This window comes from Panthera pardus, unplaced genomic scaffold (assembly GCF_024362965.1).
Source record: "Panthera pardus isolate Hobbes unplaced genomic scaffold, ASM2436296v1 HiC_scaffold_20, whole genome shotgun sequence".
In the NCBI taxonomy this organism is placed as follows: Eukaryota; Metazoa; Chordata; class Mammalia; order Carnivora; family Felidae; genus Panthera; species Panthera pardus.
The window spans coordinates 11769735-11792025 of record NW_026526766.1 but is presented as its reverse complement, the minus strand read 5'-3'; the positions used below and the strand labels follow the sequence as shown (position 1 = coordinate 11792025).

Here is a 22291-nt window from a genome sequence, read left to right as displayed (position 1 = left end):
ACAAAGCATCTGGGTCAGTGCTTGGCACACAGTAAGTGCCACGTAAGAGTTAGCTGTTGTAATAGTGCTCTTCTTCAGCAAGCATGCCTACCTTCATTTGCTTTGCTTTTCACCAGAAGAACCCCGATGGGCCTGTCCGAGTCCGGCCGCCCCCTCAGCTCAGGGCTGGGGCTGCAGGAGTGCAAGTGCTCGCGGCTGCGGCTCCGGGACGCCGCGTATCGGGCATCGGGCTGGGCCCTGCGGCCGTACTCCTCCTCCAGGCTGTAGGCTCGGTCGTAAGCTCGGTCGTAGGCCCGGTCTGTGCTCCGGCCGCGGCTGCGTTCCCGGGCCCGCCCATAGTCGTCGTGGTCCAAACCCCGCTCCAGGCTGCGGCCGCGGCTGCGCTCTCGGCCCCGCCCATAGTCGTCGTGGTCCAAACCCCGCTCCAGGCTGCGGCCGCGACTGCGCTCGCGCTCTGGACTCCGTGCCCTCTCGTGGGGCCGCCCCCTCTCCGGACTGTCCTCCCAGCTGCGGCTGCGCGCACCGTGGCTGCTGCGCCGGCTCCTCTCGCTGTACCCGCTGCGGGCACTTCTGCCTTCGAACTCGTCCATCACGTCAAAAGCGCGGTCATCCTCACCGACAGACGGGCTGCCCTGGGGTGGGGCCAGCTGGACCTTCCGGGGCCTCTTGACCACCTGTCATTCAAGCAAACGCAGGGGGGATGCAGGACAAGCACAGTTACAGAGAATGCAGGTTTAAGAGCCCAGCCCTGCTTCTCCTTTCAGTAAAACTGTCCCCGCCAACTCACTAAGCCTTGAGTATAATAAGACCATGAGTATAACTCTGAACACAGGGCCTCTAAAATCTGCTTCTACTCAGTGTTCTGAATAGCATCAAGGGACTTTAAATCACTAAGTTATGAAAATGAAAATCCAGAAATTGAAACATTCTGGATACAACTGCCTAATTCATTCAAAAGTCAGTGTCAGTAATGGAGCGGGAGGGGACAGCGTAGTGAGAGGGCAGAGAGAAAGAAGGAGCCTTCTAGATTAAAAGGCATTGAAGAGATTAATGACCAAATGCAATGCCTGAGCCCTGATTGGAATCCTGGATGGGGAAGAAAAGTCTATTGAAAACATCTTGGGATATGGACTGGGTATTAGATGATACTTTAAAGTCATTAATTTCCTCATAGTGTTATAGTTATGTAAAACAATGTCCTTATTTAGGAGATGCATGCTGAAGTAAGTAGGATTGACACTGTCGTACCTGCAGCTTTCCTTCAAATGGTTTACTGAAAATACGTGTTTATATACATAAAAACATCAAGTGGAGGGGCACCTGGGTGGCTCAGTCAGTTAAGCATTGGACTTCAATTCAGGTCATGAAGTTTGAACCCCAGGTCAGGCTGTCTGGTGTCAACACAGGGCCTGCTTCAGGTCCTGTGTCCCCTTCTCTTTGTCCCTCCCCAACTTGCGCTTTCTCTCTCAAAATAAACTTAAAAGGAAAAGAGAGACAGAAAGAAAAATCAAGTGGGGCACGTGGGTGACTCAGTCAGTTAAGCGTCCAATTCTTGATTTCAGCGCAGGTCATGATCCTGTGGTTGTGGGCCTGAAGCCTGCTTGGGATTCTGTCTCTCTGCCCCTCCCCCACTCACACGCAGGTGCCCCCACTCTCAAAATAAATAAACATTTTAAAAAAGAAAAGCTCAAGTGAAGATGGCAGAATATTAACACTGTAAAAGAGGGGTGCCTGGGTGGCTCAGTGTTTAAGCAGTTAAGCGTCTGACTCTTGATTTCAACTCAGGTCATGATCTCACGGTTTGTGAGATCCAGCCCCTCTCCTGGCTCTGCGCTGAGAGCAGCTCTGTGACAGGCAGAGCCCGACTGGGATTCTCCCCGTCCCTCCCCTGCTCACATCCGTATGCACACTCTCTCTCTCTCAGAATAAACATTAAGAAAAAAAAAACAAAACTGTAGAAGATATAGAAGTGTTCATTACACTAATCTTAGAACTTTTCTTTTTACTTAAAAATTTCATAATATGAAGTTGGGAAAAAAGTTAAATACCACATAGCCAGTACATCTCCCTAGCACTGTCCTTAAACACACCATATTCCACTTCTGGCTTCGTGTGTCCACTTGCCTGGCTCGAGTAGGCACTCCCTGAAGCACAGCCCTGCTCCAGGCTCAGGTGGCATCTTCATAGCTGCTGCTCACCCAGCGTTTGCTGATGAATGACTGAGCAAACGAATGAATGCTACAGACCTCCAGTATCTCCTAAGAAACTGTAGTTTATTAAGATACAGCAGATCTAGGGGCGCCTGGGTGGCTCAGTCGGTTGAGTGTCCGGCTTCAGCTCAGGTCATGATCTCACGGCTCGTGAGTTCGAGCCCCGCATCGGGCTCTGTGCTGACAGCTCAGAGCCTGGAGCCTGCTTCCGATTCTGTGTCTCCCTCTCTCTCTGCTCCTCCCCCGCTCATGCTCTGTCTCTCTCTCTCTCCTTCAAAAATAAATAAAAACACTAAAAAAAAAAAAAAATTAAAAAAAGATATAACAGATCTTGTGTGGGCCTTTACAAAAGGGTTTTTGAGCAGAAATTTATTTTCCAAATTAATACTGTTTTACAAGTGTTCTCAATCTAGAGAATTCTCTTAGGATTGTCCAGCCTGGTTCCTAAGGCAAACTCACTCAGATACCAGAGTCATTGGAAGTTAGCAGCATGAGGAAAAGGCAGGGAGAGACTACTTACATATTTACATCATCCATAACATCACCCCAAAGCAGGGGCAACAAGAAGTAGCAGCCCCTAAATTCTGTGTTTAAAAGCAAGTGGTGATTTTCTTCTGATCATACAAAACAAGATGCCACTGAGACAAGCTGAAAGCAAACCCAGAGCTTACAATGGCGGCGATCTTCCCACTTTTTCTCAGCTGCTGAACAGCAAATGAATGGAGCACATCCTCCATGGGGGTGCCATTAACCATGACCACCCTGTCATTTTCTCTGCAAACAAAAAATAAAAAGAAGACGTGAAAAACTCCCATCTATTCACTGTAAATCGTTTATTTGGGAACACATAAAAGCAACAAATTGACCCAAAATGCTTACTAAAAGGCTCAGTGTCTGACGACTCCTGAGGCCGAATCGGTCAGCTCAATCTGAACTCTTCCCAGGAAGGAACCCACAAGCTGCTCAGCCCACTTTTGACATTGTCTATGGGAAACCAGTGGGGGACCAATACCAAAGGGTCCCTCCAGGAGGCACTAGGCAGTGGCAAGGTCGAGGCACAAAAGGAACTTCTGCATTAGGCCCTCCCTGCCTGCGGTGCATGGTGGGCTTCAGGAAGTCTAAAGATAGCCCCCAGAGCAGGTTTATATCCACCTGTGTTTTTATGGAGGGGAGGAGATCAGGAGTTTGCCTGAGGTTATTAAGGAAATATTGAGGTCATTAGAACCCTCTTACTTACCTCATCCCCAAAATCACTTTTTAAATCCTACACTGCTCTCTGTATGAAAGACTACTTAGATATGAATATACAGACTTGATATGCCAATAAATCCTAAACTTTTGAGCTCTCTGGCCAAGACAGTCATATAATTAATTTTAGATTCTGACCTAAGAAACTGTCCTGAGGGAACTCAGATATGTTTCTTTTAAAAATGGCATGATCTCTTCAGAACAGAAGGCTGGCATTTGGAAAACCTGTGTTTTCATGTAGTAAGTTTTCCCAGTTTCCACATCCCTCTTGTAAGTCAGAGCATCATTGGGGTGCCTGGGTACATCAGTCAGTGAAGTGGCCGACTCTTGATTTCGGCTCAGGTCACGATCTCAAAGTCGTGAGATTGAGCCCCATATTGGGCTCTACGCTAAGCGTGGAGCCTGCTTAAGATTCTCTTTCTCTCTCTCTCTCTCTCTCTCTCTCTCTCTCTCTCTCTCTCCCTCCCTCCCTCCCTCCCTCCCCCCCCCCTCCTTCCTTCTCTCCCCACCCCCACCCCTCCCTTGCTTGTGTGTGCACTCTCTCTCTCAAAAAACAAAACAAAACAAAAAAAACACAAATCAGATCATCATTAAGCCAAAGTATCCTCATTAAATCCTTAATGAATAGAAGGTAAAATAAGTATAAAGTGTTGGTTGGGTGCTAGGGGCCGGGAGGAGAGCATGCTGATTTTGTACTCCACATTCAGAAATGATTCCTAAGCCTAGGAATGATAGTTGTGATAGTTATTACTCTTTTCCTGTGGAAATGACTGCTCTCCTTCCTCTAAAGGTTTAGGGATTGTTAAAGCATGATATGTTATGGTCTCAATTCTTGTGTATATATATATATATGCAAGTTTGGTTTTTTTGTTTTGTTTTGTTTTGTTTTTTTAAGTGCATACCCTGTCTAGGAGCAACCAGTGGGGCGGGCAGGGGCTGGGGTGCAAGGACACTCACTGAAGCAGCCCATCGGCGGGCCCCCCCGGGAGCACATCAGAAATGACGATTGATGTTTCTCCATTTTCAAAGTGGGGATTGTCTCTGCCTCCGGACACTGCTATTCCAAATCCTCTTTTGGAATCCTGTTCATTGGAGTTAAGAGAAAAATTAAAATAATAAAAATCCTTCTGTAAGTGGCTTTTGGGATTTATTACAAGCACTCAGTAAAATAAAGGTCAAACCAATAACCAGAGACAGCTCAAGAGCAGAGGGCTCACAGACACAAATGACAAAATAAGGCACCATCATGATTAGCTGACAAGTTTATAAAGGGAAATCCTTATCTAAAAGGAACAGTCTTGTGAAAGCTGGAAAAGACTGATAAAACAGCCTGGAGTTATCACTAGGGGCTGGCATGGGAAATAACATCTTCTGTCCAAACAGGGATATGCTATTCAAATCAGCAATCATACCTGTTCTCATATCCTGGCCTGAGTTTCAGTCACAACTGAATCTGTGCTGAAAACCCTATTTTTAAAGTATGGCTTTAACTTCCAAGTTAGGTGAACTGGTGGTTTCATTTTAATAGGGTGAAAAAAGAAGTAAATGGATTTGAAAGATAAGATATGAAGATAAGCAGTTTTAAGATTTTATGACAGAGCAAAACATTAAACTCCTGTGTACATATAAGACAGAAAATACAGACTAATTACATTCACAATTGGTCTAGAAATGTAAAACAGTGAACCTGGATAATACATAAATAACCCTTTCATTTCAGTGTTTAAAAAAGCTACGCTCCCAAAGTTTCATGCAGATGATACGGGCATGTGACTGTAACTGTAAATCAGGGTCTGATTATGTAAAAATGTACTCCAAGAATACAAGAAAGTCTTCCCCATTTTCCTGCATAGGACCCACTATGCCAACTGGTGACAATGACCAACACAAAACAGGCTAGGCGACTGTCCCATGATTACATGGCCTTGGACTGGGCAGCACCATCACCTAGTAGTTGGTTTATGCGGAGGTAGCTCTGTCCTCTATACCAGACTTAAAATGTCTCTCATCGTTGCCACTTTGAGGCCCACGACTCAAGGGGTATGTGAAATGCTGGTGGAAGGGCGCAGAGAAGAGTCAGAAGACGACCAGAGTTGAGAATTAAGACCTAAGGGGGGAAAGCACTCATCCAAAGAAACCATGTCATGTTACTTAAGTCCGGAAGTTTCAGCTCCTAAGCACTGACGTGGGTGTTTTTCAACCAGGGCTAATTCATTTATTCAGGAACTAACTTTTCACTAAAGTCAGGATTTGAAAAATTCACAGTTCTAAGGGTTAAAGGAAAACTCTCCCTCTGAGGAACATACAACTCCTCTAGGAACTTACAATCCAGAGCCTGGAGGGATTCAGAGCAGGACTAAGACCAGCAGAGCCCACAAAAGTCACAGAGATGCTGACCAGGGCAGCTGATGGAATAAGACCCCAGGACCACAAGTGCCTCTCAGGTCAGCCGAGCCGCACACAAATCACTTACAGACTGTTGGTGGCTGTGCTGGTTTCAAGTGGGGCTAACACCTATCATGCCCACCTCGAATCTGCTGTCAGGAGAGTAAAAGGGACTGGAACTAACACTTATGAAGCAATCATTATGTGCTGGACTCCATGTACTAGAGGCCATCTGCGTTACCTCATTTAATCAAGAGGAGCAATCCCATGAAACAACCGTAAAAATTAAGCCATAAAAATTAAGTGAAATACCTTTCTATCTGGTTTACGTTGGCTTTCAGTCCCATGGGGAAGGAGGGCAGGATTTTTAAAAATCTGATTAACTCGGTGCCTCCTGATACAATCATGAGTTGGACAGGGGCACCTGGGTGACTCAGTCGGTTAATCGTCCAGCTCTTGGTTTCGGCTCAGGTCATGGTCTCACAGCTTCGTGGGTTCGAGCTCTGTATCGGGCTCTGTACTGGCAGCGTGGAGCCTGCTTGGGATTCTCTCTCTCCCCCTCTCTCTGCCCTTCCCCCTCTCATGCTGTCTCAGTCTCTCTCAAAATAAATAAACTTAAAAAAAAAAAAACTCCTTTAATCATGAGTGGGATAAGAAATACAACCCATGTCTTCTGTTAAACCAATGTTTCAAAATTTAGTTTGAACTTAATACGTTCTATCATAATAAAATATTATCTATTAAATAAAATATTTATCATAATAAAAATGATAGAAGTTGTAGAAGCTACCTAGACATCCTTAAATAGTAGAGGTTATTTCCATTTCTTCCCTCCTTTTCTCTTTCTTCATAACCTGTTCTGTCTGGCGATAGGTGAATACACTAAGTAACCTCTATAATTTTCGATTACACGGGCCTTAACCAAAAAATATAATAGCGTGCAAATCTTTGATAATGCAGTAATTACTGCCAGCTACAATGCATCATCCACCTTAAGGGGGGGGGAAACTGTGGCCGAAAGTGAATAGGATCCATGACCCGTGAGCTCGAGAACATGACTGTGGCACATATGAACTGTGCAGCACTCACCTTTTGTAGGGTCACAGTGTACTGTTCCCATATCACTTCTTCCATGCCTGGGGCCTGTTTTCAAACAGCAAAACCAATTTGTTTAAACCACAAACATTTCAATGCTAGAAATAAAGCTATAATTCAAGATGTCTTTATATAAAGTCCAGCTTACACATTCTACACACTAAAAGGAGTTGATATTTTTTAGGAACATTATGTTACCTATTTTCAAACACTCCTTCAATCAAATGGTAGTCTTAACAAATGAAAAGTAATGAAATACATAGTAAGAGATAGACCCTAAAAAATTGAAATATTAAGTGTTGAACATTTTTATTACTACTACTCCAAAGCAGTCATTATAAAATCCCTTAAAAAGAAATCTAGTTTTAAACAGATACTTATTTCCTTTTTTTTTAAGTCACTCTCCCCTCCTCCTGTCAAAGATGACCTCTTAGGCAAATCTTATGCATTTTTAATGTCTAAAGGAATCCCTGGCCTTGTCAGAGAGTGCCTTTTCTCCATGGGTACTGCTGAGTGTGAAAGATGAAAATGCCTGCATAAATAGATGGGGGCTTCCTTTTTGACAGTATTCCAAAATAAATGTCCAGAAAAGCCTGAAAATAGTGGTTATCAGTTTAAAAATACTAATAATAAATCCATTAAATGCAGGCTGCCTTTGAGGAGAAATCCTTAAAGGCTAGAAATGCCAAGAAAGCTCAAAGCCAGAGAGATAAACCAGTATCGAAGCGGGCATTCCAACAGAAGGCTGGGAAGAGAGATAAGCTGTAGGACCCAAACAAGGGGGGTAGATTAGATGGGAGTGGATGTAGTAGGGGAAGAACTCCATCGGGCAGATGGAGATGGCAGGGGCATGTTCCTTGGCTCTGAGTAGAGCGGAAATAACTAAAACTATCTCCCTGGAGAATTCCTACCAACAGACCTGTACTCACACAAGTTTGAGACTAAAATTATTACAGATAGTACATCTCCTCAAAACCTGCTAAAAGTGGTTAGGCAAGGGAGCACCACCCTGGGACACAGAGGCAAATGCAAATTCTCTCCAAGGAACATACTAAACACAGGTTTCAGAGAATCCCCCACGTGAGTATCTGAGGAACAGAAGTTGACAATCTGTACGCACACACACAAAGCGGGTCACCATGAGTGAGAGTTAAAACAGGAAACTGCAGGACCAAAGACTATAAATACTGGGAATATCAATCACAGACTCAAAGAAGTGGATATAACATGTATGTTTATCATAAGAAATTAAAAGGGGAAATTGGAAATGTAATGAAAGGACAAGGGAACATCAAAAATGACCAAGGAAATCAGAAAAAAGGCAAACAAAAATTTTAGAAATAAAAATATATAATTGAGATAAACAGTGGAGTGAGCCACATACTGTACACAGCTGAAAAGAGTAATTAATTGGAAGACAGATGTGAAGAAATTATCCAGAACACAGCAATAGGCATTTAAAAAGTGAGACATCCTTAAAGAAAAGTTAAGACCAAGGAAGTCTTATTTACAATGTATCTGGTTAGATTTCCTGAACAAGATGCTGAAAGGGTACAGGAGAGATTCAGTACTCAAAGAGATAATGACTCTTCCAGAATTAAAGATTTTTCACGTTCAGGAAGCCCAGTACATCAAAAAGCAGAGTAAATAGGGGTGGTGGTGGTAGAGATGGGGAAAAAACACTTAAATACATGGTAATTTCAAGGCAGAAAAAAATACATAAAGACTTGAGAACAGTCTAGACCTGAGAGATTACCTACAAAAGAACAATCCGAGTAACAGCTGACTTCTAAACAGCAATGATGGAAGCCCAAAATTAACAGAATATTTTTAACACAATACATGTTGATTTAGAGGGCATAAAAGACATTTTTTTAAAACATAAAAACTGGGAGAGATTAGTACCCTAGACCAGCAATAAAACAATTTCCAAAGGATATTTGAGAAAGAAGGAAAATAATCCCAGAAGGAAGACCCAAAACACAAGAAGGAACATGAGTAAGCCTGAGCACGTACTGGCTGTATGCAACTATAATAATAATGTATAACCTGTTAGACTTAATACAAATAAGACAGAGCCAAAGTATAAACAACACACATGTAAATCCAGAACACTTGAACATAATTAGATTACTCTAAATGTTTTATTCAGGAGCAGAGTTAAACTGCTGATTAATTTTAAACTTCACGGAGTCAAATCTACATGTTAAATTTTCTGGGGTAACCACGATAGGAATACTTACAGTACATAACTTCCAACATAGCAGAGGTAAAAACAAAACAAACAACAAGTCAATCCAAAACAAGGCAAAGGAGGCAAAAGGGGAAACTTAGAAAAAAAAAACAAAAAACAAAAAAAAACAGCACAAATGTAAAATGCAAACTAGAATATAGAAAGAATATAGAAGAGTAATCACAATAAATACAGGCAAACAAGAAGGTCCAGGGAGGCCTGGGTGGCTCAGTCGGTTAAGCGTCCAACTCTTGGTTTCAGCTTAGGTCGTGATCTCACAGTTCATAAATTGAAGCCCCGCATCGGGCTCTGAGGTGACAGCATGGAGCCTGCTTTGGATTTTCTCTCTCTCTCTCTCTCTCTCTGCCCTTCCCCTGCTTGCTTTCTCTCTCAAAATAAATAAAGTTTAAAAAATTTTTAAAAAAACAAGAAGGTCCATCAAGCTCTATGTCTTTTAATAAGAGACAATCTAAAACCTAAGGACACAAAGAAATACGTAAATACTGTATTTATATACAAACGAAAATAATTTTAAGAAAACTAGTTGTTTTACATTAAAATTTTTTCAAATCAAATTTGCCATTCCTGCACTGATACTAATATGAGAGAGAGTAAAGAACTGAAAAATGTCTAGATGATGTGCTTCTTTTTTCCCCAGTTAACAAACTCTCTTGACTGGGGAGAAAAACACAGCTTAACATAAAAGGCAAGTCTATCAACCGATCTACTGGAGCAGATCATCTGTTCCCTTCGGCAGAGGGGCTTGGGAAAAGGCAATTTTGTTTGTACAGAAGGTAAACCAGCCCACTCTTGAGTAGCTCTAACTGATTAGTCAAATTGAGAGGAAGTCCTAATCCCTTAGCTCACCCTCCCACTATGTACTCACTTTTAAAAGGACATTTCCATGGCTAATACCATCTGGCTCCAAGAGATCAGAGTTATTAGATTAAAAACTAGAATAAAAAAATCACCTCTAGAGTTAAAAAGAAAATACAAATGGTCCTGGAACAGGCAAGAAGTAGGATCCATGCTACCAGCACACCTACGACCAGGTGCTATGGTGACAGGACAGGGGTCTGGGGAGGGACGGGTATCAGCATCCAAAATGGGGTTATGGGGGCGCCTGGGTGGCTCAGTCGGTTAAGCGGCCGACTTCGGCTCAGGTCATGATCTCGCGGTCTGTGAGTTCGAGCCCCATGTCGGGCTCTGTGCTGACAGCTCAGAGCCTGGAGCCTGTTTCAGATTCTGTGTCTCCCTCTCTCTGACCCTCCCCCGTTCATGCTCTGTCTCTCTCTCTCTCAAAAATAAATAAACATTAAAAAAAATTTAAAAAAAAAAAAAAAAAAGAAAAAAAAAATGGGGTTATGTGTAGGTTAAATGAAGGCACAACGCATTGAAACAGGTATACATTCAAAAAGACCATACGTCTTCTTGACAAAGACTTTTGACATGGTGACAAAAGTTTGTTCACCATGACCACTGTTTTTTCTTTTTAATTAAAATATTTTATTTATTTTTGAGAGAGAGACAGAGTATGAGTAGGGGAGGGACAGAAAGAGGGAGACAGAATCTGAAGCAGGCTCTAGGCTCCGAGCTGTCAGCATAGAGCCTGATGTGGGGCTTGAACTCACGAGCAGTGAGATCATGACCTGAGCCAAAGTGGGACACTTAACCAACTGAGCCACCCAGGCGCCCCGACCACTGTTTATCAATTGAAAGAAAATGGAAGTGGATTTTCAGGTAAGATTTTTATATCTCACTCACTCCATTTCGTCCCTTTTCTCCTAGAACAGCAGTGGGTGCACAGAGTAGGCACTCAAAAAGGTTTTCTTTTCGATGAACCAAGAAGTGGGTACACTGTCTATTTCTCACTTGTTAATGTGATTAAAGCACTGATTTCTACTACTTAAAAGTTTTCTTAAAGGAAATTTTCTGTTACAGTCAGTGGCCCTCTGCCTCTTCGACAGCACCCTTGAGGTGGTCAGGTTGGGAACTTGAGTGCCGATAAGGTCTAGTGTGCTAGGTGGGCTTTACCACCACCATTCCTCTCTGGAATGTTGCAGTCTGTGTTTAAAACGGCATTTTACAATGTGTGCCAGTATAACGCAAGTCTTCCAAGATTTTAATAAAGTTTTCTATTTTAAAAAAAGTTGTTTGTTTTTTTTTAATTTTTTTTCTTAACATTTTATTTATTTTTGAGACAGGGAGAGACAGAGCATGAACAGGGGAGGGTCAGAGAGAGGGAGACACAGAATCTGAAACAGGCTCCAGGCTCTGAGCTGTCAGCACAGAGCCCGACACGGGGCTCGAACTCACAGCCCGCGAGATCATGACCTGAGCCGAAGTCGGCCGCTTAACCGACTGAGCCACCCAGGCGCCCCTAAAAAAAGTTTTCTTAAAAGGAAATAGTAAGCAGAAACCTGGTTGATTAGAATTATCTCGATCCTCTCTTTCCATTTCCACAGAACACCTCCTAACGCCCTGACACCTTCAGGTTTCAATGTGGCCTTAACCAATCACCTACCAACTAGAAATGACTTTACTAGCATGCATGCTCCCCAAGTTCATCTTCTTACACTTGACTCTACCTCAAAGCTGGCAAATTTCAACAGGGTGAACTAACCTGGAAGTTGTGGTAAAATAAATACAGATGCCAATTCCTCTTTCGATATAGCTATATCCCTACACATTAGGAGAAAACATCACCGTTGGTGGGAATGCAAACTGGTGGAGCCGCCCTGGAGAACAGTATGGAGGTTCCTCAAGAAACTAAAAATAGAACTACCCTACAATCCAGCAGTTGCACTATTAGGTATTTACCCAAAGGATATAAAAATACAGATTTGAAGGGGGTACATGCACCCCAAACTTTATAGCACGCATTATCAACAATAGCCAAACTATGGAGAGAGCCCAAATGTCCATCAGCTGATGAATGGATAGAGATGTGGTGTGTGTGTGTGTGTGTGTGTGTGTGTGTGTGTGTGTGTGTCTGTGTGTGTGTAATGGAATATTAGCCTTCAAACAGAATGAAATCTTGCCACTTGCAAGGATACGGATGGAGCTAGAATGTATTATGCTAAGTGAAGTAAGTCAATCAGAGAAAGACAAATACCATATGATTTCACTCAAATGTAGAATTTAAGAAACAAAACAGATGAACATACGGGAAAGGGGTGGGGAGAAGAAGAGAAGGAAACAAACCACAGAAAGACTCTTAATGATAGAGAACACCTATGGGTTGATGGAGGGAGGTGGGTGGGAGAGAGGCTAGATGATGGGTACTAAAGAGGGCATCTGTTGGGATGAGCACTGGGTGTTGTATGCAACTGATGAATCACTGAATTCTACTTCTGAAGCCAATAGTGCACTGTATGTTAACCAACTAAAATTTAAATTAAAAAAAAAAAAAAGAAACATCACACAAGACCTTCTCCAGAATAGTCTTCTAAAAATCATCAGTATTGCAACTATGTGGATGGAACTAGAGGGTATTATGCTAAGCGAAATTAGTCAGAGAAAGACAAATATCATATGACTTCATTCATAGGAGGACTTTAAGGTACAAAACAGATGAACTTTAAGGGAAGGGAAGCAAAAATGATGTAAAAACAGGGAGGGGGACAAAATATAAGAGACTCTTAAATATGGAGAACAAACAGAGGGTTACTGGAGGGGTTGTGGGAGGGGGGATGGGCTAAATGGGTAAGGGACATTAAGGAATCTACTCCTGAAATCATTGTTGCACCATGTGCTAACTGACCTGGGTAAATTATAAAAAATAAATAAATTATAGGAAGTAAAAAAAAATTTTTTTTAAATAAAAACCATCAGGAAATAACTAACCAATACCATAACAATCACCCCTAGGAATGGGCATTGCTCTGGGGTGGGAGGGAGCACAAATGTCCAAAAAATGGAGTGATATTTGGGTTAAATGAATCAACACAATGAAATGCATAGGCATTGAAAATAATGACTTGGGGGCGCCTGGGTGGCTCAGTCGGTTGAGCGGCCGACTTCGGCTCGGGTCACGATCTCGCGGTCCGTGAGTTCGAGCCCCGCGTCAGGCTCTGTCCTGACAGCTCAGAGCCTGGAGCCTGTTTCGGATTCTGTCTCCCTCTCTCTGACCCTCCCCAATTCATGCTCTGTCTCTCTGTCTCAAAAATAAATAAATGTTAAAAAAATTAAAAAAAAAAAAAGAAAGAAAATAATTACTTAACTGCCATCAATTTTTTAAAAGTTTCTTAATCATGATTACTACATTTTCAATTAAAGAGAAGAAGAACTAATTGGCTTCATATTTTCAGGTCCATCCGCTCTTGGTGGGAAGGGTGGGAATATAAATTGGTATAAACCTTTCAGGGGGCAGGGAGCCTGGGTGGCTCAGTCAGTTGAGCGTCCAACTTCAGCTCAGGTCATGATCTCATGGCTTGTGAGTTCAAGCCCAGCATTGGGCTCTGGGCTGACAGCTGGGAGCCTGGAGTCTGCTTCCAATTCTGTGTGTGTCTCTCTCTCTGCCCCTCCCCCGCTTAAGCTTGCGCTCTCTCGCGCTCTCTCTCTCTCTCTCTCTCTTTCTCTCAAAAATAAATAAACGTTATGGGGCGCCTGGGTGGCTCAGTCGTTTAAGCGTCCGGCTTCGGCTCAGGTCATGATCTCATGGTTTGTGAGTTCGAGTCCTGCATAGGGCTCTGTGCTGACAGCTGGGAGCCTGGAGCCTGCTTCGGATTCTGTGTCTCCCTCTCTCTCTACCCCTCCCCCTGCTCACACTCTGTGTCTGTCTCTTAATAATAAACAAACGTTAAAAAAAAATTTAATAAATAAACAAACATTAAAAAAATTAAAAATAAAAAACCTTTCAGGGGGCAAATTACAATAAGTATCAAAATGTAAAATCTGATTACCCCTTGATCATTCAGTTCCACTTCTAGCAATTTATTTTACAGGATTATCTGCACAAGTGCACTAAGGTAAACATATAAGTTTTTTTATAGCTGAGTATAATTTTTAATAGGTAATTAAAATGTCCAACAATAAGAGATTGGTTACATATATAGATCATATTCAAATGTCTATAGGGAGAAATCCATATACAAAACATCACTGTTTCCATTCTTATTGTCATAAATATATGTATTTATATAACCATACATGGAAGAGATGGGAAGAATAAATACCAAAAAATGTTAAAATTTCCCCAGGAGCTGTGGTATGGAAGAGAATATTTTTATATGAGTACATTACTTTTAGAATACATTTTTATTTTAAAAATAAAAAAAACAAGTTCTCTTTTAAAAGTTTTGGATTTAGGGGTGCCTGGGTGTCTCAGTCAGTTAAGCGGCCAACTTCAGCTCAGGTCATGATCTCACCGCTCCTGGGCTCAAGCCCTGTTCAGGCTCTGTGCTGACAGCTCAGAGCCTGGAGCCTGCTTCCAATTCTGTGTCTACTTCTCTCTCTGCCCCCTTCCAGCTCATGCTCCGCCTTTCTCTCAGAAATAAATAAATGTTAAAAAAAAAATTAAAATTAAATAAAAAATAAAGGTTTTGGATTTAAAAATTTTTATCATTTAGCCAAACAAGTGAGTTGCCACAAAACTTTATTTTTAAAATATTGCCCAAGGTAGAATGAACCTGGCTTTTGAAATTCACTATTCCATAATGAGATTATACTATCTAAGTATTCCTGTGCTGCCCACAGGGGTAATTTAAATTAGATTTATCAGAAAGAGAATTAAACCCCTATTCCTACCACTGCCACCCCAACCGGACTGAATTAAATTTTTAAAACTTATTTTAAACGTTTATTTTTGAGAGAGAGAGAGACAGAGACAGAGACAAAGTGCAAGCAGGGGAAGGGCAGAGAGAGAGGAGACACTGAATCCGCAGCAGGCTCCAGGCTCTGAGCTGTCAGCACAGAGCCCGACGTGGGCCTCAAGCCCACGGACCATGAAATCATGACCTGAGCTGAAGTCGAATGTTTAACCGGCTGAGTCACCCAGGCGCCCCAGGACTGACTGAAATTTTTAATCAATCAGACCTTGCCACGTGCCCAAAGATCTCACCAACTTGTATGAACTGATCAGATTGTAAGTGGCTTCTTTACCTAGGATTGGTAATGTGTTGGGACATAAACTATTAACTATTTAAACACAGTATTTAAAAGAACATATGTTCTGTTACACCAAGTGATGAATTTAAAACCTTATTTTTTAAAGATGAGGAACCTGAAGTAAAAATACATTTTAATAGTTCTTTTGAAAGCTATTAAAATATACCATAACTGTGTATTTAGTCCACAGAACTAGGACTTTTTATGAAGGTCTCAGAGAAGCCCCTTCATTCATTCACTCCCTCATTTATTCATTCATTCAAAGACATTTATTAAGTACCCACTATGTGCCAAGCCTGTGATTTGTGGCACTCGGGATACACTGGTGAATAAAAACCACCAGAGCCCGTGGAGTGTTTACAACAGGTGTGCCCAAAAAGAAAATCACTGAGTGTCTTCCCGCCTCATCTCTCTCAACACCTTTTGGGAAACACAGAGCAGCCCTCACAGTCACACAGTCCTCAGAGTATCCTCTCCGGGTACATCCCCCAGGGGACAGGCTGCCAGCTTACAGCAGCTTAGTTGAGGGCTTCAGCTCATTCATTTCAAACTGGGCCACTCGGCTCGGGCCCCACCCAACCTGTGCCGGGCTGTGTACAGATCCCAGAATTGCTGTCAGTATTCAGCCGTTGCTTAGCCTTGAGGAGCTTTACCTACAAGGATCAGAGCCAAAGATACACGTATTCCATGATGCAGTGATTTCTCTCCTGGGCAGAGGCCCAAGAGAAATGTATGAATATGTGACAAGGACACACACAAAGAGTATTCACAGTAACATTCTCAACAGCCAAAACCTGGAAACAACCCAAATTAATATCAAGAGCAGAATGGACAAGTAAATCAGAATATATTATTAAAATGCGATATTCTACAGTAGTGAAAACAAACTAGAGCCACACATACCACAACACAGATGCAACTCAAATAAAACACTGAGTGAAAAACATCTAGAAGAATGTGCAGAGCCTGATATCACTTTGATACAGTTCAGAAAGCAGTGTTTCACAACAACGTGAATATATTCAATACTATGGCACTGTGCACTTAAGCATGGTTAAGATGCTCAGTTTTATGTTCTGCGGGTTGTTGTTTTTTTTTACCACAATAAAGAAAAAGCAAGCAAAACTAATTTTTTCCTTAGGGATGCATATGCATGTGTGTGGTAAAACTATGAAGAAAAAAAAAAAGAAAAAGCAAGGGAATGAAAACCACAAACTACAGGATGAAATGAGCCAGGAATGAGGCAGAGTGAGAAAGGACTTTCTGTCCATCTCCATGAGGCTCCATGGATGTGCATGATGGGCTCCTGGGTATTTGTTTTACTACCAGGCTTTATGATTTAGATCTGTAATCCCTGCACCTGCACCAAATGCTTCACAAGTTCAGAAACAGGGGCAGGAACGCCTGGGTGGCTCAGTTGGTTAAGCGTCCAACTTCGGCTCAGGTCATGATCTCACAGTTTATGAGTTCAAGCCCCACATCAGGCTCTCTGCTGTCAGGACAGAGCCCGCTTCTGTCTTGCTCTATCTCTGCCCCTCCCCTGCTCGTGCCAATCTCCCTCAAAAATAAATAAACATTTAAAAAAATAAAATAAAAAATAGGGCAGGTGCATATGAGTGAACATCAAGGTGTACCCAATTCCTGGACAGGGACCTTATACCAAATATTTTTTAAGCCCAGACTTTGCAAAGTGAAAGAGCAGAAGAAAATGTGATCACTTCCACCGGAGGCGGGAAAGACAGGGTGGTGGCAATAATTTGAGAGGTGTATGGAAGGAAGGTGAGGGAGAGATCAGCTAGCTCTGGGGGAGCAGTGGGGTACAGGGCTCCCATGTCTATCTACCCCAAGTCAACACCCCAGATTATTCAAACTCAGCCCATAATCATGGGAGCTGTCTGATAAAAACCCCAAGCCGTAAAAGTAAACATTCACACATGCTACAGTAGTACTTGCCATTCAAAACTCTGAGAGGAAGCAAAGAACATGTCAAAAACTGTTTCCTGTAACTGAAGAACCTAGATATAAGAATAAAGATTTCTGCAGAATAAGGAAGCAAAAAGTTTCACCCCAAAATAAATCCCCAAACACAAACATCTTCTACGAGGAGTATATTAAGTCATTCCCAGGAAGCAACAACGTACTTGCAGACTCCCAAAGCATGCAAGACAGCAGCATTTGACTCATAAATCCCATAAGAGGCTATCAGTTTCACATGTCTGCTAAAAATAAGGCAAGAATTTCTAAAACCCACCATTGACTACAAGCTGCATGTCACAGTTTGTTACTGAAAGCTGCCAGAAGGGCAAATAAATCCGAAGAGAAAGCAGTCACTGTGCGAAAGCTTTTGCTCCCCAACCACTTCCCGCAAAGAAAGGCTGGGAAAGAAAAGAGGGAGAGCTTGCAGAGGGACTCACGTGGCCTTTCAGTCTCCCGAACTTTTTAACAGCCTGGCTCCACATCCTCTGGAGGACCTGAGCAGTCTTCATGGCCTCTGGAGATCAATCGGCCAGGCCACTGCCTACACCCCAGGCTGCTCACCCATTGCCACCACTCCACGTGGTTACGTAAGGCGGATACAATAGTGGCCCACATTCCCAGCAAATCCTGTTGTCATCTCGCACAGTGACACATCCATACAGCAGGGACGCCGGAACGCTTTGAAAAGCACCACTTGTGAGGAAAAATAGAAAGCAGTCTGGATTTACACCACTTGAAGGGCTTTCTTTCCCTCCTTTCTCCCACGCAAGGGAACCAGAGAATCAGAGCAAATATTCTTGTTAGACATACAGAGTAACTATCGAAGTAGAAAGGTATTAAGCAAGTAGGACATTTTGGAGCAGTACTCTGGAAATGAACATTTAGAGAAGGGTTTATTTATACAGACCCTCCCATACACACATACACAAAAGGTATAAGCTGGCTAGAAATGAACTGGTAATGTTTCAGGTGAATGGAATTGCTAATGTTACATAGAAATTAAAGGCTTGAAGATAAGATGTTTCACATCATTGGAGGCGAGAGGAAGCAGGGAGCCAACTGGGGGACAGAGTGTTCACTCAGTAGAGTTTTCTCTTCTCCCTAATCTTTCTGTAAGTTTAGCAGATAAAAGAATAACAAAGAGCCGTATTATTTGTTTCCTTCTTTGTTTTTACCAACGGTGGGAGAAAGTGGAAAAGTACATTTTAGGTTTTTCAACATCTAGCAGAGACTTTATGGGATGCCTGGGGTTTCAAAGTTGGGTTTGGGATTTCAAAAGCACGGTCTTGGGGTTCCAGTCATTCTTGGTACTCTAATGTATGTTATACTAAGGGACCAGACCAAGCAGTTTGTAAGTGTGAAGAGTACACTATCTGAACTGTCTGGGGTTAAGGTGTGTGACGAATCTGGACCACGAGATGGAGACCATACAGGAAGCAACTTGAAGCACAGGCAAGAATGTGCGCTATAAAGGCAGACGATCTGGAGTGGTCTCGGTTCCGTCACTTAGCTGTGGGATCTTCGATAATCTGTCTCCACCTTTAGAAAATGGGGAGGGATGCCTGTGTGGCTCAGTCGTTTCAGCGGCCAACTCTTGATTTCAGCTTGGGTCGAGATTTCACAGACGTGGGATCCAGCCTTGTGTCAGGCTATCTACGGTAGGCATGGAGCCTGCTTGGGATTGTCTTTCTCCCTCTCTCTCTCTGCCCCTTCCCCCTGCATGCGTTCTCTTTCTCTCATAAGTAAATAGTAAGTAAGTAAGTAAGTAAGTAAGTAAGTAAGTAAGTAAATAAATAAATAAATAAATAAATAAATAAATGGGATAATACCTCAGAGGGCCACTGTCAGCCTGAAATGAGGCAACCTCTACAAAGGGCATGTGCTAAAGAGGCATGGCAATGTTCAAGTCATTCCCTTGGACTCTACAAGAATAAGTTCCTCATAAGCATTAGAACAGCATAATAGGAGGGATGCCAGGGTGACTCCATTGATTAAGCGTCCAACTCTTGATTTTGGATCAGGTCATGATCTCATGGTTCATGAGTTCGAGCCTCGCATTGGGCTCTGCTCTGATGGCACATGGAAGCTGCTTGGGATTCTGTCTGTCCCTCTCTCTGCTTCTCTGTCTCAAAATAAATAAATAAACTTAAAAAAAAAAACAAACAGCAAAACAGGGTAGGAAATGAATAAAAGTTTGCTTCAAATCTTACACCAAGAAGGGCAGGAAGTACAATGCTCAGTACTCAGTTGGGCTGTGTGGGTGAAGGCAGGCTCACCGCACAGCGGCCAGGCTCACCCCAGGGCTCACTGGGTCCTAGGAGCAGAGAAGCACAAGAACCTAGGCAGGGAGGGGAGACACAAAGCAGCTCCTTCCTGGACTCTGACCATTCTTTAGAAAATACTTGAGCTTCCCTGATAAGGAAATAAATACTTCTGTCCTTAATTTATGCATACTGCCCAGAAGTCACAGGCATCGTACCACTTAAGAATTCCAGATTCTTCTACAGTGATTTCCAGAAGTCACAGTTTCTGCCCTAATTCTTTTCATCGTATTTAAAAAAGTATGTAACAAAATTACCATCTTAATCATTTCTAACTGTACAGTTCAGTGGTGTTAAATATTTCAGAGTGTCGTACATCCAGTCTCCAAGACTCATCTTGCAAAACTGAAATCAACACCATTAAACCACCTTCCATTGCCCCCTCCTCCCAGCCCGTGGTAACTACCATTCTACTTTCTGTTTCTGAATTTGATCACTCTAGGTATGGCATCTAAGTGAAGTCTTACAGCATTTGTCTTTTTGTTTGGGACATACTTCACTAACCTAATGTTCTCTGTTCATTCTTGTCGCGTGCATCAGAATTTCCTTCCTTTTTAAGACCGAATGATATTCCACTGTATGTGTATACCACATTCTGTTTATCCGGTCATCCACTGATGAATAAACACTTGGGTTTGCTGAACACTTGGCTATGCTGAACAGTGCTGCTGTGGAACATGGATATGCAAATACACTATCACTAATTCTTTACTCATTCACTCAGCATATGTTTACAAAGTGTAACCTGCTGGATGGACTCTGAGGATCAAATGAAGGTTAAAACAGATATGGCACCAGGGGCACCTGCCTGGCTCAGTCGGAAGAACATGCAACTCTTGATCTGGGGTCATGAGTTCAAGCCCCGCACTGGGCATGCAGATTACTGAATTGAATGAATAACACAGATACGGCATTGCCCTCAGGAGGCTTAGCAAGAGCCAACACCTAATCTCATGGGGGGCGGAGGGGAGAGGTGTGTTTCCCATGAGCAAATCACACTGAGATGAGGTCTGAAGAATGAATGGGATTGGGGCTGGGGTAGGGTTGTGCATGACGAAAAGAATAGCACAGCGCAAAGATCTTGAAAAGGAAGGGGTGGGGAGTCCACAGGGAATGGCCACCAGAACCACTGCAGGCTTTCCCTAAGAACTGTTCTACCAGAGACATCGAAAGGGCATTTTGTGGGGGGAAGTAGCCTCCATGAGAAGATCTCAAGTTTAGGAATTTACCTTCGCAAAGATTCCTAAGCTCTGTATTCATAGATTTGAGAAAACTTTACTGAGCAGCAACCTGGGGACTGAAAGAAAAATTACCCTGAGTCACTACCCAAGGCGGCCATAGTCGGTAGGAAGTAGACACGTAAGCAGGAACAACTCTGCTCCTGCCACAGCAGATGAAGATAAAGGCTCAGTGTCGGTGCTGGGGGGATACAAGCCGAGTCCTCCCCTCACAGGAAGGATTTTAATGAAAAAAAGAAACAATAATAAACAAGTAAACATATATTATAATCTCAGACGGCAGTAAGTGCCATGAGCTGTGACACCGGAAAGAACTAATCTTAAGAAAATCTGAACCACTCTCCAAGGAGAGGGGACAGTAAGCACAAATGCCCTGAGGTGAGACAGAAGCTCATTATGTTCAAGGAAGAAAAAAGGCCATGTGGGGCAGGAGCGTGGTGAGCGATAAGGTAATGGCAATTACAAAGAGCATACCCCTCTCTTCCCCCACGAAATAGGGTCTTATTTTAACGGTCAAGAAGGATTTAGTAAAAATTCCAATCACCGGGCACAATTTCAGGACACCTAACAAATAAGCAGAAGCCACTTCTGCCCAGCAAAGGCAGAAAATGAGCTCCACTCTCCTCCTAAAATGCGTAATTTTTAACATTATAAACCAAGTCCTTGGCTCTGGGACACTTGTCTGTAGTCTCTTCAAAGTGAACCCTTCCTTATAGTAGTAAACCAGTCAGCAGTGAATTAATAAACAAGTCCTTTCTCTCTGTGACCCTCCCCCATTCATGCTCTGTCTCTCTCTGTCTCAAAAATAAATAAACGTTAAAAAAAAAAAAAAATTGGGGGCGCCTGGGTGGCGCAGTCGGTTAAGCGTCCGACTTCAGCCAGGTCACGATCTCACGGTCCGTGAGTTCGAGCCCCGCGTCAGGCTCTGGGCTGATGGCTCGGAGCCTGGAGCCTGTTTCCGATTCTGTGTCTCCCTCTCTCTCTGCCCCTCCCCCGTTCATGCTCTGTCTCTCTCTGTCCCAAAAATAAATAAAAAAAAAACATTGAAAAAAAAAAAAATTAAAAAAAAAAAAAAAACAAGTCTTTACATGAATTTTGGTTTACCAATAAAAACCGTTCATAGTTTATCCCACAAGTATTTCATTTTCCAGTGCGGTAACAAAGCTGTCACCGGCTCCTCACCCTCCCTTCACAGCCGTGCAAGGTGAGTGCTCACGGGCAGCAACTAAACTGTGGGCATGGTGTACTCACGCCGCACCTTACAGTGTGCACAGTTAAGAAAGTGATACACACGAGGTACAACAGGGATTTCTGACAGGTCATCAGAATTCATAGGATTACACCTCAGGCCCAATGCTGAAAGGTACTAGAGTTACTGAAGTTTTTTGAACCCCATCCGGAACCTTCAGTCTACATTAAAGAATTGGGAGACAATGACAGTATGTCTCAGGGAGGACGCAACGGATGTTTGGAAAG

At 42.8% G+C, this 22291-nt stretch overlaps 1 protein-coding gene across 9 annotated transcripts in view; it reads right to left on the bottom strand.

Moving 5' to 3' along the window:
- The window catches only part of TJP2 (tight junction protein 2), a 129142-nt gene that overhangs the window by 32880 nt on the left and 73971 nt on the right, over positions 1 to 22291 (bottom strand). For 8 of the 9 annotated variants that reach the window (XM_019463649.2, XM_053907787.1, XM_019463648.2 and 5 more), the window contains 4 exons: positions 6933 to 6986; positions 4416 to 4540; positions 2882 to 2984; positions 92 to 674 (listed from right to left, as the gene is read on the bottom strand). In XM_019463649.2, coding sequence (XP_019319194.2) covers positions 92 to 674; positions 2882 to 2984; positions 4416 to 4540; positions 6933 to 6977 — 856 coding nt within the window. In that variant the 5' untranslated portion in view covers positions 6978 to 6986. Of the gene's footprint in view, positions 1 to 91; positions 675 to 2881; positions 2985 to 4415; positions 4541 to 6932; positions 6987 to 17693; positions 17781 to 22291 lie in introns of those variants that run through there. The other variant, XM_019463646.2, reaches the window with a different exon arrangement.